The sequence below is a fragment of the Arvicanthis niloticus genome, chromosome 6, assembly GCF_011762505.2.
Source record: "Arvicanthis niloticus isolate mArvNil1 chromosome 6, mArvNil1.pat.X, whole genome shotgun sequence".
NCBI lineage: Eukaryota > Metazoa > Chordata > Mammalia > Rodentia > Muridae > Arvicanthis > Arvicanthis niloticus.
The window spans coordinates 15,537,347-15,557,369 of NC_047663.1; the positions used below are offsets into that span (position 1 = coordinate 15,537,347).

General features: G+C 37.1%; 1 protein-coding gene across 2 annotated transcripts in view; it reads left to right on the forward strand.

Annotated features, from left to right (window-relative positions):
* The window catches only part of Smurf2 (SMAD specific E3 ubiquitin protein ligase 2), a 100,208-nt gene that overhangs the window by 42,041 nt on the left and 38,144 nt on the right, over positions 1-20,023 (forward strand). Inside the window, exons 2-6 of one of the 2 annotated variants that reach the window (XM_034505279.2) lie at positions 2,611-2,649; positions 7,049-7,157; positions 9,804-9,937; positions 13,322-13,387; positions 18,129-18,213. In XM_034505279.2, coding sequence (XP_034361170.1) covers positions 2,611-2,649; positions 7,049-7,157; positions 9,804-9,937; positions 13,322-13,387; positions 18,129-18,213 — 433 coding nt within the window. The remainder of the gene's footprint in view (positions 1-2,610; positions 2,650-7,048; positions 7,158-9,803; positions 9,938-13,321; positions 13,388-18,128; positions 18,214-20,023) is intronic. The other variant, XM_076935589.1, reaches the window with a different exon arrangement.

A 20,023-nucleotide genomic window follows, 5' to 3' on the forward strand; every position in this document is an offset into this window, starting at 1 on the left:
GTTTGGTGGGGGTGGGGCCTGGGGGGGACAGAGGAGGAATGATTGACTTGGGAGCATACTTAGGTTTGTAGAACTGAGACTTAGAGTTTTAAAGAGTTTAGATGTTGTGAGAACTATAGAATAAATGACAAAGACTGGAGGGACTATATGAAAAGCGGATTTACATTTTTTTGAAATGGAAGAATTTTATTATTCTACTAAACAAGAACTATTTTAGAGATGTGAGCTCTCTCTATAGAAAAATAATATTACCATAGCAGTTTACATAGAATTTCAAGGTCAGTCAAGATGAGCAGCGTCTTTTGAGAAAGGGTTTCTCTGTTACCTTGGCTGTCCTGCAGCTCTCTGTGTGGACTTGGCTTGCCTTGTATTCACTGGAAGGAAACTTGGATAGTCAGAAGAGACACAGGCCAGTATGTGTGTGGAGGCTCTCAAAGTCCATGAATATGTTATGTATATGTTATGAATATGTATATGTTAGAAGTGAGATCTAAAGCACAGGTAGAAAAATGGTCTCAGACCGAAGAGTAGAGGGATAAAAATATAAGTCTATGACAGGAAGTTAGAGAATTCTTAGACTGTTTCTCTGAAGTCAGGTGTGGGCTCATTTCACTTCATGAATCATAACATGAATGGCAGTTTAAAAACTATTGCTTTATTACTATTGAAGACTGTAAGCTGAGATGTGCATATGTTGTATGTATATGTGTTGATTCTCATGGGTTGGCTTCTGTACTGATTTAATGGGAAATATTTTTAAATCCATTTTATGATTTAGTACTTCACATGAAAGTACTAAGTCTTAGTTTTCATGATTGAATTTTCATTTTTATAAACAAAACTGCCAGGTGTGGTAAGCACACACCCTTCATCCCTGTGAGTTCAAAGCCAGCCTGATCTATATAACAAGTTATAAGCCAGCTGGGGCTACCTAGTGAGACCTTGTCTCAAAAAAACAATTTTTCTACCTGTGCTTTAGAAGATAAAGTTTTTCTTCTAAGATGTGGCCTAAGGGGGACATAGGGTCTTGTGATTGTTAATATCTTTATTCTGATACTGACAGTGTTTGTTTAATTTATTCAAAAGTGATTAGTTAGGCTTCTTAAACTTATATTAAATGAATTTTATATGTCAAGCATCAATAATTGTAATAAACCTCAAAGACAGAGAAGTATGCAGAAATTAGTCAAACATTCTAGTCATATCTCATATATTTAATTATAAGAATAGGAAAGTTTGTAATTTTCTCTTTGCTTGTTAAGTTTGAATTAAAGAAGTTTATGAAGGCTTGAGAGATGGCTCAGTGGTTAAAAGCACTGGCGCTCTGGGTTTAGTTCCTAGAACCCACATAACAGCTTGCAACAATCTATAAGTACATTTCCTGGTCTTCCAGTGCCCTTTTCTGACCTCCATGGGCACGAGGCACACATGTATGTTCATACATTCATGCATAGAAACACATATACATAAAATTAAAACCACTTTTAAAGTGTTCAATTCAGCAATTTTTGGTAGATTCAGGAGGTTGTGCATGTATTCACATTACAGGGTACGCATATTTGAGATAGCTAGCTTTTAATTTAATTTTTAAAAAATTTATTTGTTTGAGTATATGAATATACTGTTACTGTCTTCAGACACACCAGAAGAGGGCATCGGATCCCATTACAGATGGCTGTGAGCCACCGTGTGGTTGCTGGGAATTGAACTCAGGATCTCTTAACCTCTGAGCCATCTCTCCAGCCCTTTTAATTTAATTTTTTAAAAAATTATATTTATTTGCTGATGTGTGTGTATGTGTGGGAGACAGGGGGAGAGGGAGAGGGAGAGGGAGAGGGAGAGGGAGAGGGAGAGGAGAGGGAGAGAGAGAGAGAGAGAGAGAGAGAGAGAGAGAGAGAGAGAGAGAGAGAGAAACACACTCACGTACAAGTGCACATGCAGGAGAGTGAGCATGCATGGACTCCCTGTAACTGGAGTTGCAGCTATGAGCAGTCTGACCTGGGTCTTGGGAACTGAACTGTGGTCCTCTGAAAGTGCAACTGTTCTCAACTGCTGAGCCATCTCTCTTTTTTTTTTTTTTATAAAAAATTTCTCCTCTAAGAATAGATCTTTGTGGATCTATTAGGTCTTGATTAAAATGATCAGATTTGCCAGGCAGTGGTGGCACACACCTTTAATCCCTGCACTTGGGAGGCAGGGAGGCAGAGGCAGGTATATTTCTGAGTTCAAGGCCAGCCTGGTCTATAGAGTGAGTTCCAGGACAGCCAAGGCTACACAGAGAAACCCTGTCTTGAAAAACTGAATAAATAAATAAATAAATAAATAAATATTAAAAAATCAGATTTGTAATCTTGTTCTTCTGCTGTTACTGGTAATCATTGCTAAGGTTACAGTCATTGATGTAAAGCTGAAGGTTACTTAGCTTCTTCTGCAGTTTATGGTTGTATTTCATACCTCACAGTAGTTAGGATTAGTTAGGGTTTAATTATCCATGTTTGGCATATAAAATTAATTTAATATTTTTAAACACTTAAGTGTTTAAAAGTGAAGCATTGCAGTCTTACTATTTTAATTTAATTTTCCTGTGTATTTGTTTTTTTTTTTTTACAGTACTCTGTGCAAAAAACTTGGTGAAAAAGGATTTTTTCCGTAAGTAAATGAACTTTAATACAAATCTTGTATATCCTGTGTAGGTTTGGGGGAGAATTGTATTTTCAGAACTGCCTGGTTTCAGGATTTGGAGGCAGACTGTTTTATGAATGCTACAATTTCAGGTCATTGCCTTACACTTATCTAGAGGGTTCTGTGGTTTTTCTTGCCCATTCTCTTTACCCACTTCTACTCATTCATACAAATGCCTGTGCAGGTGTACAAACGCAACTGTTAGAAATGTTTCTGGAAAGGTTTAAGAAAAAATTAGTATGCATTTACTTTAACATTTTAAGGAAAATTCACTCATGCATTCAGTGGGAGGGAAAGAGTTGAGCCTGCTTGTAGAGCTTCTAGAGTTATAGGAAAGAGACACTGCCAGTCTCCAGAGAAAGGGTTGACTCTGCACTGTAGTCCTTTTGCCAATTGGATGTAGTTTTCTGTTTTGTTTTGGGACAGGGTTTTGCTGTGTGGCCTAGCTGGCCTTGAACTTACAGTCCTTCTGACTCTATCTTCTTGAGTGTCAGGATTACAGGCATTAACAATGCCCAGAAATTGTGAAAATTTTTGTAGTTTTATTTAAGATTAAATTTTGTGAGAGCCAATTGGGACGTTTCCTTGTATTTACTAAAAATCTTAACCTTTCCCTCTTTCTCACTTTGTATTTTTTGTTTTGAGGTAGGTTTCATGTATTCCTGTCTGGCTTTGAGTTCTTGAGCTTTCTGTGTAGTCTTTGCCAGCAGATTGCTAGTGTGAATTTTAACCTTATAATTTTATACTTTACATTAGCTTTAAATTATTCAATAACAGTCACAAGATTGTAAATAAAAAATTTTACATGTAAAATATTTGAAATTAAAAATAACTTTTATTAGATTTTTAAATCTAAGGTCTGTCAGCTTACAGGAACAGTGTATTGGGTGTTTAATATGATGTTAGGTAATATTTTCAGGTTGGTTAAAAGGCTTAGAAATTCTCAGGACTGGAGAGATGGCTCAGCAATTAAGCACTGGTTGCTTATCCAGAGGACCTTAGTTGGATTTTCCACACCCACATGGAGACTCACTACCATTTGTCACTCCAGTTCCAGGGGTCTGATGCCCAGTTCTAACCCCTGAAGGTACTTCATGCAAGTGGTGCACAGGCACACGTGCAGGCAAAGCATTCATATATATACATAATGATAATATCCTTAGATGAATCATTTTTGACACATTTTAAGTTCATACTTATTTTCATTTATTACTTTCTTTTTTTTTTTTTTTAAAAGATTTTATTTATTTATTTTACATATATGAGCACACTGTAATTGTCTTCAGGCAAGCCAGAAGAGGGTGTCAGATCTAATTGCAGATGGTTGTGAGCCACCATGTGGTTGCTGGGAATTGAACTCAGGACCTTTGGAAGAGCAGTCTGTGCTTTTAACCACTGAGCCATCTCTCCAGCCCCCATTTATTACTTTCTATCTTTCTACAATAGAACTTGATTTTAAGTTTAAAGAACATAATTTTATAAAACTCTAGTTATGAAGGTTCATGGTGTCTTTGTGTTTATATGGGTAAGTGTGAAATAGGATAACTTGAAGCAGAGGACGGCAGTTGGAAGTAGCCTTCCACTTCTGTACCATATTCTGTGTACCCCACAAGCATTTCACAGGGGACGGGGGCCCAAGGGTGTGGAATACCACAACTGTAACTGCTACACCAATTTATTCTCTCCTGGGCTGCTCCTTAATTATACCTCTCTATCATTAATAACCTAAAGACCCAAGTAATATTTTGAAAAACCCTTCCTAAGATTGAGCTTTGTGACTTGTCTTGGTGAAGCTGCAAAGCAGCAGAGAGGCTTGGCTGTGGTGCCAACCAGAACAAAGCTGAGGCTTGCTTTTAAGACATTTTCCCACATTTTGTAGATAAAATCTTCAGTTTATCTTTCAGTTTTTTTTCCTTTTCAAATTCTTTCCCTTTCCCAAGAGCCCCATTCACAGCTTCTCTCATAAAACATCCAGATAGTCTTGTCTCAGTGTTCCTCAGAAGTCATTAATTCTCTGTAAGTTTCTAAGAATTGACAGTGATACCTTGTGAGTCTTTTTGTGCTTGAATAGTAGGTAAAAGAAAGAAATTTTATTTCATTGGTATAGGCAGTAAAAACTGCAAAGAATAATTTGAGTAATTTAAGAATGTGACCTTGCTTCAGGCATAAGGTTTAAAGGCAGCATAATTATTTTTAAAACTCAAAATGGAAGATACCTGTCAGACTAGAAAGGAGAAAAACAAAAAGTCAGCCTTAGGTCTTCCAGAGGAGCCTGCCAAGGATGGCAGTGACCTGAGGCTCACCCTGACCTATGTTCCAGATTTCTGTGTAGGTTTATACCTGCACTTCAGAGTGCCTTTGACCTGCTTATAATAAAGTTTTGTCTATCCACATTTATCTTAGAGGAAGACAGTAGATCTCAAATTTTTCTATTATCGAGTATGTTTCCTGATCAGAGTAGAGTTTTTTTAAAAAAAAATATTATTTTAATTTTAGGTGCATGAGTGTTTTACACACATGTAAGTGTACTGCCTGCATCCCTGGTGCCCCTGGAGGCTGGGAGAAGGTCCTGGGTTCCTGGAAGTATATTTATGGACAGTTGTAAACCATTATGTCAGTGCTAGGAAGTAAACCTGGTTTCTCTGCAAGACTAACAAATGCTTTTAACTGCTGATGCATCTCTCTAGTACACAGAGTATAAATTATTTTTAATAAAAATATAGTTAGGTTTTTGTAATTTAATTGTGTTCAGTGATTAAAGTCCATTTTAAGGTGGTATATGGGTGCATGTGTCATGATACATGTGAAGACTCTGTTGTTCTTAGGAAAATCCTTTTGTACCTGTGTGTACTCTGTATTCATTGCTCTTTCTTCCTGTTCGTATTCAGCCTGTTCTCCTGGCTTCATGAGCTTTTCCTTCACTCACTTTTGAACCAAATAGTAAATGGATGGTGTGTCAATTTTTCATCACTGACCGAATATTTGAAAGAATCTACTTAAAGGAGGAACTGGTTTTTGGTTTAGGGGGTTCTTTTTGTTTTTGTTTTTGTTTTGGCTCACCATTGTAGAGGTTTCCAGCTCATGTCTAACTGGCTTAGTTCGTGTGGGCCTGTGACAAGGCAGAGCATGTGGCAGGGAGGACACGATGAGGCTGCTCACTTCACCATGGCTGGAAAGCAAAGATGACAGGGATGAGACAGAATAGGGCAGGAATGAGATACAGCACCAGAGCTATACCTCAAGAACTCAGTTCCTTCAGCAGGGTCTCATCATCACCTCCCAGAATAGCCCATCATATTATGAATGCATCAGTGAGTTACTCTCGATAAGGTCCTCATAAACCAGTCCCTTCCCAACTACTTCTAGGTATTGCTGTGGTAGGGATCAATCTAACACAGTCATTGGGGTACATCCCAGATCCAAATATAATATGATATGATATAGCATAGTTGCAACCCTTTAATACAATTTCTCATGTTGTAGTAACCTCCAACCATAAAATTATTTTCATTATTACTTCATAACTATAATGTTGCTGCCCTTATGAATCATAATGTTTTCCTTGTTTTCCCATGGTTTTAGTCAACCCCTGTGAAAGGGTCCTTAGATTTCCCATCAAGGGGTTGCAACTCAGCAGAACCTCTGCTTTAGACTGGTCATACTTTCACTACTATGTGTACATCGATCTAGTAATCTTCTTATTCTTTTTATTTAAAATCTTTTTATTCTTCATTTGTAAAATAGGGATAACAAAATGCATTTCCCTCAGAGAATTATTGTAAAGATTTAAGATGAAGCATTTTGAATAATTTTGTCAGCTTGGCTAGTCAGCTAGCCAAGCATTTCCTTACTGTTGATTTCCTTACCTGTGGTTGCTATTTTCATTTCCTTTTTGTGGTGTCTCTTATTACTTGTAGTCATTACTTGGTAGCAGTTTTTAAGCAGTTTGGCTTTTCTGAAGTTAATGTTCTGTGTGACAACTATGTTTAACTAGCCCTTCAAATGCACTACTAAGACAGTGTGTGGAAGGAAAGAGTAGGAATGTTTGAGCATTCACCTTCTCAGAGTTTAATGGCTACTTGCAATCCTCAAGTACCCAGGCACCATCTAGACCATGGTAGGGTTTAACAGAATGCTCCAAGTTGGGAACAAGAAAAAAAGCATACAGTTTGGATATCAAATGTGGAAGTGACTTCAATGTTTGGTTTAAAATAGCCCTTCACCCTCTGTGAATGTGTGCGTGCGTGTGTTTGAATGTTGGAATGGAAAAATCTTTTATAGCAAATAATAATCCTCATGTAATTAATCTTTTATCTTACATGTCAAAGTATATTTTTAGTTTAAAATACTTAACTTTTTCCCACAGGACTCCCTGATCCATTTGCTAAGGTGGTAGTTGATGGTTCTGGGCAGTGCCATTCTACAGATACTGTGAAGAACACACTTGATCCAAAGTGGAATCAGCATTATGACCTGTAGGTATAAATGATTAATTTGAAATGAAACAGAATTAAATGTAATATAATCTTTTAAAAGAATCATGGAAAATGGTTTCAGTTTGTATATAATACAGTTTCTTTTCCTTTTCCTTTGTCAAAATAGTACTAAATATTGAGCCTTGGGTCTCAAGCATGGTAGGCAAGCACTCTATCACTGAACTATACCCTCACCTCCTTTTTTACTTGTATGTATTTTGTGATAGGTCTTACTAAGTTGCTCTGGTAGACCTTGAACTTGAAATCTTCCTACTTCACCCTTCTAAATAGCTAGGTTTCAGGCCTGCCAACAAACAGGCTCAGCTTTATGATTTGACATCTATAAACGAGGAGCCAAACCCAGTGGAAAAGTGCTTTGAATTATTGATAAACAAGACAGGCAGTCAGGCATGTGTGTTGTGTGTGTGCGTGCGTGTGCGCGCGTGCGCGCACGCGTGCGCTTTAAAAAGTTACAGCTATATTTTTTAGAAGGTTCAACTTACCTTTTCCTGAAGACTAGGGATGTTGAACATCTTTTCATGTGCTTGATGGAACTTACTTTATAGTGAGTATTAACTGGCTTCCTAGGGAGATCTATCTTACATGTGGAGGGCCACATGATCAGAGTAACACTTGGGATCATTTTGTTAAATCTTTTCATTATGTTGGGTAGGCTTAGAAAGGATAACAATTATACTTTAGCCAGTATTTTGACTGCATATATAATATTGTATTCTTCATGATAATATTGTGTTCTCTTGTAGAGATAGTCCTTATATGTTAGACCCTCTTAAATTTTGTTTATAAATTTTATACTTGTTGGGGAAGTTGAGGTTCTAATAAAATAGAGATTTCTATTTTTCTAGTTTAAAGCTGGGTGCAGTGGTATGTGCGTATAGTACTACCTATTCAGGAGGATTGAAAGTTCTCAGTTCGTGTATGAACAACATAGCAAGACTCCTTCTTAAAAACAACACCAACAAAAAGTGTTTAGCTTACAGGTTTAAAAGAATTCATTTTCTTCTAGCCATGTGTATTAAGTTATACAAGTTTTCTTTAAAATGAAAACAGAGATTGCCTAAATGTAATTTCTAATTAGTTTTTGACCTTGAAATATTTTGACAGAATGTTTTTGACTTGTAAAACTTAAGTGCTTACAGTTATTTTCAAAAGGCCTATAATTAGAAAATTGTTACAGTTTAGAATTTTAAATCTTCTTGTATCATAGTAAACGTAAAGAATATTTTGGTACATGTATTAAATAGATAGAGTTCCTTAGGCCAGTAGTGGGCTACTGAGGCCTCAAGAGTTAGTATTTTAGAATAGCTACAAACCAGTTAGGAAACAGTAGTGTGTGTGTGTGTGTGTGTGTGTGTGTGTGTTGTATTACTTGTTATTATGTGATATAACATGTAGTAGTTACATATTAGTATGTATTTGGTAGATGTTTTTGAAAATTGATACATGTCTACTCTATGATAATTTAGAACAGCTCATTTGTAAGCAATAGACCCAATACAAACTAGCTTCATTTTAGAGCCAGGTTTGATGTAATCCACCACTTGAAGCAGAGGCGCTGGAGGCAGGCATGTTAAAAGCCAATCTGGTCTAAACAAACAATAAAAAAACAGTCTTAGGCATGTAGCTTAGTTGGTAGAGTACTTGCCAAGCATGCATAGAGACCTGGGTTTGATCCCAGTATTACCTAAAACTGGACATAGTAACACATCTCCATGATCTCAGCACGGTAGGTGAAAGCAAGATCACATAGTGAGTTCAAGGCCAGCCTGGGCTGCATTAGACCATCCCTCTAAGCAACAAAGCAAAGGGAGGAAAAAAAACTTAGTTTTTATAAAGTGAATGTATTGACTTGCATCACAAGAATGTCAGGGTGATCACTCTTTACACACACTTAAGCACATCTTCTACATTCCTTGTTTTTGTTTTATTGAATGATAGTATAAGATCAAGGTTGCTGGACCAAAAATGTGACCTTTTAGAACCACTGAAAGAAAGTTAGGTTCTGATCACATGATTATGTTATTAACCATGTTTTGCATGACTTGATGCCATGTTAATAATTGGCTGTGATAGAGCTTTTACATACTTGCAGGCATATGCACAGACAAGTATAGTAACGCTTTTCCCTGCTCTGCTTGTCTGCAGGCAGTGAAGTGAAATCTACAAGAGTCCTGCTCGCTCAAGGCCTGCATATAGGAAAGAAGCAGGGGAAAAGCGTTACAAACAACTTTTGTTCTGCAGCATTAAAAAATACAACAGGTAGGTCAGATTTTTGGTCTATCAGCCTTGACAGTGCCTCTTGAAGGTGAACTAAGTATCTGAGGTAATACTTAAAATGTGAGTGCTCTTTCTACATCTGAATGACAGTCCCAAATCCTAAAATAGCTTTTTTTTTTTTTTTTTAAAGTTTTTACCCAACATGAGATTGGGAAAAAAGGGATTATTTTAAAAATTATTTTTTTTAAAGTTTTTTAAGTTCAGTACTTTGGATTTATTGACTTCAAAACATAGTTTGCTTCTTTTAGCCATATTCTGAAATTTACTTAGGATGTTAGGATATTAAAAAGTTAAATTGTATACTATTTATAATTACCAAGTTATTCATGTAGCTGTTTTATCTTTTAGGTATATTGGAAAGTCTGATTCAGTTACGATCAGCGTGTGGAACCATAAGAAGATCCATAAGAAGCAAGGTGCTGGATTTCTTGGTTGTGTTCGTCTTCTTTCCAATGCCATCAACCGCCTCAAAGACACTGGTTGTGAGTAAAGTTTAATTAGAAAATATGTATGAGAACTTTTATGTAGTAAGTGTCCAAAACTTAACTTCCCATGTATATCTGAAACACTGATAAAAATTCCTGGACTATATTTATTAATTAGACACAAAAATTGAAACATTTTGGGCTTGCAAAATAGTTTGGTGGGTCAGCCAGCTGCCAAGGGTAATACCTCACTCTCTCTTTCTCCTTTTCCCCCTTCCCTTTTTTCTCTCCCCCTCTCTCTCTCCCCCTAACACATACTAAAATACTTAAATTGAAATTTTTTTCCTGAATTTTTTTTTTTTTCAGAAATGAAACATTTTAAGGATGTGATTCTAAAGGTGAATCAGAGAAGATACTTAAGCGTCCAATAACTTATGGTATTCAGAAGTGATTGACATTTGGGGCTTGTCTTAGACCAGATAAAGGCAGCTCACCTTATGGAGTTAAGAGTTAAATGTAAAGACCCATGGAGGCACAAGATACTAAGATTAACAGATGCTGGAGTCTTGCCCTCTAGACATGGTATTTGCATCATCCTTAGGGCTTAGGAAACATTGAGGAAGAGAGGTAAAATAAATGTGTGAGGCACAGGATGAAGAGGGCCTCCAAAATGCCATCTGCTAAGTACAACATGGCCATAGCAACTTCGAACTCACATACACTAACTGTGTCTACTGGCACTGGAGGTCCAGAGGTCCATCCTTCTTAACATACAGTTGTGGAAGGAGACAAGGTTCCTAGACCTATTGTTTGGCAAGTAAGAGATCCTGAGGGAGAAGGGAGAGTGGGAACCAGTCATGTACACTGGTAAACCACTAGACTCTCATGGGTAGCTCCAAGCTTGGAGTTACCAGACAGCCTTAAACTATGTGAAACACTTAAAAATCAACAAAGCAAAACTAAACCACAAAGTTGGTCAATAGACAAAAGAGATTTTTAGGGAAGAAAGGAGGAGTGGGTGGTAGAATTGAGAAGGAAACAGGAGAGGAGAGTGGCGAGAATATATCACATATGTGTATGAAATTGTGGAAGAAAAAGATTTACTAATAAGAGAGGGAGAGAGAGAGAGAAGTGATTGATATGCAGAAAGTTAGAAAGAAAGGTACCAATATACATGCCTTTAAAATCTTTTTAGCACCTAGTTTTGGTGGATTTTTTAAGTAGAAGTAAATTTTTATTCAGGCAATTGGAATCAGTTAAAAAAAAGACATTTAGGAATAAAATAGTTATACTGACTACTTGATTATAGTCTCTTTCTCACCATCCTGCATATTGGAAAACAGAGGCATTAGAAATGGTTTCTATAGTAGATTGGTGAATTGACTCACCATACCTGTCTCATATAACCCCAAGACAATATAAAGTGAGGACATGACTGCTCTAAGGTATGATAGAAGGGAAGGTTTGGCTTTGTTTGTGAAACAGGATTTCTTTGTGTAGCTTTGGTTGTCCTAGAACTACCTCTGTAGACTAGGCTGGCCTCAAACTCAGAGAGAGATCCACCTACCTCTGCCTCGGTACTGGGATCAAGGCATATGTCACTAACACCCAGCTGGGAAGGTTTTTATTGTAGGTGTGAAGGAAAGTACAGCAAGAGGCATCTGGAAGAGTTCAGAGTCTGGAGAGAAAGTAGTAGACTAAGCATGTCCAGCAGATTAAAATGGGCCATGAGAGGCGAAGAGGGTGTGGTAGTCAAGAATGGAGTGTCAGTAAGACAGGATGACAGAGAGGAAATAGAGCATGTGGCTGAAATGTTAGTGTTAGACAGGAAGGAGAAGCTGGGGGAAGGGAAGTCCACAAGCTGGAGAAATTTAGGGTAGAGGATGGAGTGCAAAGAGCTGGGGAGAACCAGGGTGTCAGCCTAGATTCTGTGACTAGTACTTGCTGTACTTAGAGAGCCAAGGCCAGCATGAGCTTTGGTACGCTAACAGGCACCACGTTAGCCATTTGTCCCGTTACTTTTGGATCTGACAGGGGTAGCTTGCTGGAACGTAGTTGGAAATACCTTTTTCAACAGATGTTTTGTTTGTATGTTTCTGTAGAAAATTTTAATAAAAAAATCAGTTTTTTCATGAATGCCTAAGCTAATAAAGAAGCCCACATGAATTTTATCTAAGGAAATTAGTAAACAAAACCACTATAAGTTTAGCTTTGATATATTAAGAGATGTACAATGAGATGTATAAATATTGGCCTGTTATAGAAAAGGGAGGTGACTGAATTACAGGTTCTGAATCAGAGGCACTTAAGTGCCTAAGTCACTGAGAAAGTCTTAGCTCCCAGGTTGACAGGATAATGAGCAATAGGAGAGAGAGCTGGTCGACAAGATTCTACATGTGGATAGAAACTGTTGCACTGCCCAATTCAGCAAGAAGACGTAATTTATAAACCCAGCCAACATGCTGTGGGGACACTGTGCCTTATAATTTTGGAGGCAGGCCAGTGTTATATTGATTTTACCGATGAGACATCTGAAAGAACTGTTATCAAAATGATTGTTACCTCAAGTCTGCAGCTCACAAGTTTTGTCTCTTCAGCTTCTTCTCTTCTGCCCTCCCCTCTCTCCCCCTCTTCCTCTTCCTCTTCTTCTTTCTCTTCCTCTTCCTCCTCCTCCTCCCTTCTTTTCCTTTTTAAAGACAGCATTTCTCTCTTTAGCTATGGTTATCCTGGAACTTGCTCTATAGACTAGGCTGGCATGCACCACCACCTGACATGCCTTGGCTTGATATTATTTTATGTTCTTTTGAATGGTTAAAAAAAAAAAAGAAAACAGCTGCTATTATTTAGCACTTATGTACCACGTACTAAGAGTTGTATATAATGATCTGATTTAATCCTTGAACAATAATTAGATAGGTTCTGTTACATATCAGAAAGCCAAGATTTGGGTATAAATTGCTTAGGACCAACAACTACCGAGAGGTAAGGTAAGCTAAAGCTCAGACAGAAGTGACCTGAAAGCTTTGGAGAGAACCATTCTTCACCAGTGTAGTTTACCAGCACTTCATGTTTTTGAAATCTGAATTTGTCAAAACTTGCTGAGTTGTTTAAATGTGCTACATATGTAGTTATAGAATTTTAAACATTTGAGCTGGGCAGTGGTGGCGCATGCCTTTAATCCCAGCACTTGGGAGGCAGAGGCAGGCGGATTTCTGAGTTCGAGGTCAGCCTGGTCTACAGAGTGAGTTCCAGGACAGCCAGGGCTACACAGAGAAACCCTGTCTTGAAGAAAAAAAAAAAAGAATTTTAAACATTCATTTTATAGTTAGAATGATTATTAAAGATAGGTCTAGTTTTCAGTGGTCTGTGAAAATTTACTATCATTCATAGATTATAGGTGTTAGTATGTCTGGTACTAGCTTTTTATTTTTATTTGAATAGATCAGAGGTTGGATTTATGCAAACTGGGGCCAAATGACAATGATACAGTTCGAGGACAAATTGTAGGTAAGTGTGGAATTTAACATTCTGAATTTTAACTCCTTTTAAACTGCCATAGATCTAAATATGTTTTTTTTTTTTTTTAAAGAGAGAGTCTCATATCATATAGCCTAGGCTATCCTTGAACTTGGTGTCTAGCCAGAGTTGACCTTAAATTTTTGACCCTCCTCCTGCCTTTGTCTCCTGAGTGCAGGTTTTGTGATGTCTGTGAATCAAATCTAGGGCTTTATATATGGTAGGCAGGTGCTCTTCCAACTGAGCCCCATCCTTAGTCACCCAAATAACCTCTGAGTACCTTGGAATTGGCATGAATCATATCAGATGCTACAGTGGGTTCAGGATACAACCTGACTTAATTTAAATATGTATGTGTACATATTTAAATACACACACACATATATATGTATGTATATATATGTATATATACATATATGTATGTGTATATGTATATATATATATATATATATATATATATATATATATATATATGAATGAGATGGCTCAGTGGATAAGAGCACTTGCTGTGTGTCCAAGCATGAGGACCAGAGTTCAGATCCCAGTATCCATGTAACAAAAACAAGCCCAGCATGGTACCGTGCATGCCTATAACCCTAGTGTTGAGAGGAGCACAGAAGGAGGGTCTCTGGGGTTTTTTGGCTGTCAGACTTGCAAAACCCTGAGCTCCATGTTCAGGAAGAGACCCTGCTTTGAAGGAATAGTGTGAAGAGAAGCGAAGACACAGTGCCCATGTATGCCTCTCCAACCCCAAGTCTAGAATCAAACATACACATGGCCCACATTCAAATACAGATATAACACATACAAAACGTAAAAAGAGAAAAAAGCAGCACTTGTTATTGTAAAGAATTACTGAGACTTTAAGAGGAAATTCTCTTAGAAGTATTCGAATGTAGTAGAGTACTGAAGTAGACTTTGTGGCTGTTAATTTTGTGAAAACAATTTTGAAACTAATTTTTTTAGTAAGAGAATATTCTGTTAAAAGTCATGCTTGGGCTGGAGAGATGGCTTGGCAGTTAAGAGCACTGACTGCTCTTCCAGAGGCCCTGAGTTCAATTCCCAGCAACCACATGATGGCTCACAACCATCTGTAATGGGGTCCAATGGTCTCTTATGGTGTGTCTGAAGACAGCTACAGTGTACTCATATAAATTTTTTTAAAAAGTCATTGCTTAGTAACTTGGTTAATGTTTACTGCATTGAAGTTGTAGAAATCTGCTAACAGGAAAAAAAAAAAAAAAAAAAAAAAAGCACTGACAGAGTAACATTACCCAACAGAGTAACATTGAGTGACAACAACATTATCTGATAGAGTAACATTAGGAAAAAAAGGAAGAACTACACTCACAAGACCTTAGTGGAAATGGTCTAATAGACCATCTTCAACTGACCTCAAGGGAATGGCTCAGTATTGGATTGATCAAGATGCATGGTATGGTAGGACTCTAAGGCAGACAGCTTTGGGGCTTCTTAAATTAGACGAATAAATTTGAGGTCTAGCAGGATTTAGACTAAAATAATTTTTACTCTATCAGAAGTGTTTTAGTTCCCAAAAGTACAGCAAGAATTTGAATCCATAGATGGAAAGCTGCCAGAGTAGCCACATAACAACCTCCTGTGACACTTGTCCCTGGAAGTGTCTGTAAAACAAGATTGCTGATAATTTCTATTTTTAAACTGAGGATAAAATATCTCAACAAATATAAATCCTTTCACACAAACCTTTTGCATGTAATTTGCCTGCTGATTTGGTATTCTATGTAATACTTGTCAGTTAATGGTTTTAGGTAACAAAAATAGTTTCACTGGCTATAAATTTGTATCTATAGAAATCACAACCTAGACACAGTGCCACATGCTTATAATTCCAGCACTTGGGAGGCTGAAGCAGGTGGATCACAGATTTGAGACCAGCTTGGACTAGGAGACTGTTTGAAGCACTTGCTCCACATAGCAGACTTGACTTTGTCACATATTAAAAATGTTCTAAAAGTAGAACAAGTGTTTTACTTTATGTATATTTAATATCAAAATTTTGTGTGAAACTGGATTTCATAGTATAACCATTATTAAGGATAATATAAGCTACATTTAAAAATCATGTTATGTCATTCTAAAGCACAGAAATCCAGTTCATGTACTTAGGGACTTAGATACACATATGTACATAAATACATACATAATACATACATACATAGACTTATGGACTTAGACATGCACACATACATACACATATAAATATGCATATATATATGGATATATATATGGATATGATTTTATGTGTATGATGTCTGTACGGTTTATTTGAAACAGGATTTTATTCTGTAACCCAGGTTGGTCTTGCACTCACAGTGATTCAGCTGTCTCGGCCTTCTCTGAGTGCTAGGATAATAGGCATGAGCTCCCACATCTAGCTAATGATACCCTTTGGGAAAAATGGAGAAAAAAAACCCTGTAGAAAACTCACTGTTTTAGTTTGGTGATGGTACACAGCTGTTACTGCAGCATTAGTGAGAAAGAGGGAGGAGGGTCTCAAGTTGAGGGATAGTCTGGTTTGTGAAGCAAGAGTTTTTCTTCTAGTGCTCAAGAAACAGTTGAGCAGTTAAGAGCACTTGATGCTCTTTCAGAGGAGACTCACTCTGGTTCTCACAATCTACATCAGGCAGCTCTAAGACTACCTGTAACTGCAGTTACAGAGAATTTGACGCCCTCTTCTGGCCTCTGTAGGCACCTGCATGATTATAGTGTACATTGTACATTGTGGTTCATGCAAAGACACATAAAATAGTAAAATAACATTAAAAAATAACATCATAAACTTATAAGCAAAAATAATAATTAAATGCCTAACCAATCCAAGCACAGTGGTACATACATGTGACCCTGGCACTTGAGAGGTAGAGGCAGGAAGATCCTCTTCAGCTACATAGAGAATTTGAGGCCAGCCTAAGCTACATGAAACCCTGTCTTTTTTAAAAAAACATTGTGGCAGGTTGTTGACACATGCCTTAATCCCACTACTCAGAAGGGAGAGGCAGGGACATCTCTTAGTTCAAGGCCAGCTTGGTCTATGAAGAGACTTCTAAGACACCCAGGGCTACACAGAAAAACTCTGTCTTGCAAAAAACAAAATAAATAAATAAATAAGCAAAAAAACCTCACATTCTGGAAATTTCACTCTTTTTTTCTTCTATTTGAAAACTAAACTTAGTGATTCATTTTTTTTATATAAAACATTTACATTTACTGAGGTGCAGTGCATTACAATTCTCTCCTTTAAATTAAGCTCAATATAAAGGAGATTTATCTTGAAATTTTTATTTTTTTCTAAAATTTTAGCTAGTTGTGGTGGTTCATGCATATAAATCCAACATTAAAGAGGTTAAAGACATAGGATTTCCATAAGTTTGAGGGCTGGGTGGACAACATAATGAGTTCAAGGCCATTCTTTATAGATAGTGAGACCTTTTGTCGAAGAATGCCACAGAATGTCAAAACATGAGATACTCAGTGACTAAGAGTACCTGCTGCTCTCTCACATAGCCCTGGGTCTGGTACGAAGCACTCACATAGTGAATCACACCCACTCATTAAGTTCTAGGGACGTCGCACCTTCTGACTAGGCCTTCATGTGGTTCACATAGACACATGTGGGCAAGACTCTTAGACACAGACAATAAATACAGCTTTAAAAAAAAAAAAAAACTAAAAAGTAGCACTCCCTCTCCAAATTTAAAGAGCAGAATTTTGAGATCTTTCTTTGAAAAAAAGTCCTTGGAAATCATATTTTATGTTGTAACTTAAGAATTCAATAAAAAGTTAGGGTATAGTCATATTTGTTATATCTCTTCTATCTTTGGGGAAGATGCCAAAAATAGAATTAAGGAATAGTAGAACAAAGAAGAACTTCAGAGCTATCAGGTAACCTAACTTCCTTATTATTTAGTCTGGGATTATGAAAACTTGCACTGAATTAGGTGTTCTGGTGCTGGCTACTTGGTACAGCCTCCTTTAGAGCCTGTATGCCCTGTTTCCAAGCTGCTCAGTGGTAATTTTATACTACATTCCTTACTGATGTGCTGTTAATGCTCCTGTGACACAAGGTTTGTCTCATTGTCGGGATCCAGTGTATTTTTTATAGCTATTCACATTTTCAAGACTGCAACCTAAGTTCATGGGAGGTTTCAGACTTGTGTTTTCAGACTTTCTTAATGTCTTGTCTCATAAGTTCAGTGGGTGACTTTACATTGCCCCATTCTAATGTTAGTAAAGGCACTAGACTCTTCCTCAAAAGCATGACAAAATCGAGAAAACATTGAATTTTAACATTATGTCTAAAAAGAAAAATCTATGAGAAAAGAAGTTACAGATTTTAGTAGGAACCAAGGAATTCATTCTAAACTCCATTCCTTTGGTTTTTGCAGTACTGGGAGCCTCATGCATGCTAGGCAAGAATACTGTCACTGAAGTGCATCTTCAGCTCAGTCATCTAAAGAAGTCAAATGTTATGTTACTTGGTTTTCTGAGACAAGCCTTCTCAGTATGTACAAACTAGGCTTCAACTTGCTGTACACCTAGGCTAACATCAAACTTCAGCAATCCTTGTCTCATCCTTCTAAGTGCTGGGATTATAGACAAGCACCACCACACTTGGCTTAAGAGGGTTATTTAGCTTGACACAACTGGAAAGCACTGTCAAAATCTTAATAGTGAATTTGTTTTTTAATAGTAAGTCTTCAATCCAGAGACCGAATAGGCACGGGAGGACAAGTTGTGGACTGCAGTCGTTTGTTTGACAATGATTTACCAGATGGGTAAGTGGACATCTCAGCGTCCTGTCCTCAAGACAGCAGTACTGTCCTCAAGCTAGTGACTGAGGAGTTGGTTGATGATGCACTAGGAGTTCTAGGAGCATAGAAACAGAACATAGATTTCTCTTCTACTTGGAAAATTATAAGGACTTGCCACAAGTTGTGTTAAATTTCATTTATCAAGAGTTTTGAAAAGGAAAATAAGGAAATTCCTTGTCAAATATTACTCTGCTGTAAATTTACTTTTTTAAAGAAAAAAGATTTTTTCTTAATTATCTAGAACAAAGCATACAAGTATGAATTTTAATATATTGCTTTATTTTTATAGTTAAGGAAAAGAGAATTGAGTAATAATAATTGTAACATTGTGACATTTTGTGTCAAGCAGTTCACACCTATGATGTTATTTAATTCTTATGGCAGCAAAGGCAGTGTATAGTGACCACCTGGGTTCTGGTCTTCATTCTTCTGCTAATTGACATTGTATGTAAACTTAATTTATTTAACTTTTGTGAACTTTAACAAGATGATTGATAAAGTATGCCATAATCAGTGCAAAGGTTAGATGAATTAATTCATGTAAAACAGTTCGGTATTTTGCACATTGTAAGTGCTTACTAAACAAGCTAGGTGTGGTGGCTCACGCCTTTAATCCCAGCACTTGGGAGGCAGAGGCAGGAGGATTTCTGAGTTCGGGGCCAGCCTGGTCTACAGAGTGAGTTCCAGGACAGCCAGGGCTATACAGAGAAATCCTGTCTCAAAAAACAAACAAACAAAACAAAAACACCCAAACAAACAAAACCAAGTACTTAATTATTAGCTATTTTTTAAAAATGTTGTTACTACTATTGTTATTCTCATTTTACAACAAAGAAAATGGAAGCCAATATAAATAATTTTAAATTGAGGTTATATAGTAAAGTGGGGGAGCTGGATCTTATGCCTAAGTCTTAATTCCCAAGCTTATGAATTTTATCAGTATTCTTCACTTTTTTTTTTTTTTTTTTTTTTTTTTGGTTTGGTTTTTCGAGACAGGGTTTCTCTGTGTAGCCCTGGCTGTCCTGGAACTCACTCTGTAGACCAGGCTGGCCTCAAACTCAGAAATCCGCCTGCCTCTGCCTCCCAAGTGCTGGGATCAAAGGTGTGCGCCACCACCGCCCAGCTTATTCTTCACTTTTAAAACTAAGTCGGATACTTTACTAATTTTTTTTTATTTCAAAGTATTTTTAGTTAACTTCAATGAAATATAACCTAAAATAAGTTGTATCCACTTACAATAGATATAGTTAATTGGTTGAGTTTTAGCTTAACTTACTGTTTACAATTTTATCACATTTATTTGTGTGAGTATATGTGAACTATGGTGTATATTTGGGGGTCAGAAGACAATTTTTGTAGGTTTTTTCTTCTTACTATATGGATCCTCAGAATCAAATACAAGTTGTTACTTGACAGCAAGTACCTTTATTCACTCAGCCACATTGCTAGCCTGTCTTATGTTGATATAACATTTTATATACAAGTTCTTATGTTTGCATATTTTGTTTAAACTTTAAAAATCCTAAAATTGTGCTAGGCATACTGACCTACTCTTATCAATCTGAGCAGTTGGGAGGTCGAGGCATGAGAATCATGAATTTAGGGTCAGCTTGGAGTACATAGTGAGTTCCAAGGTAGCATGGGTTGTATTATGAGACCCTGTCTCAAAAAAACATCCAGTTTTAGGGGCTGGAGAGATGGCCACCCAGTAAAAGAGCTTGTCTCTCTTGCTGAGGATTGTGATTCAGTTCCCAGTTCCCACTAGGGGCTTACA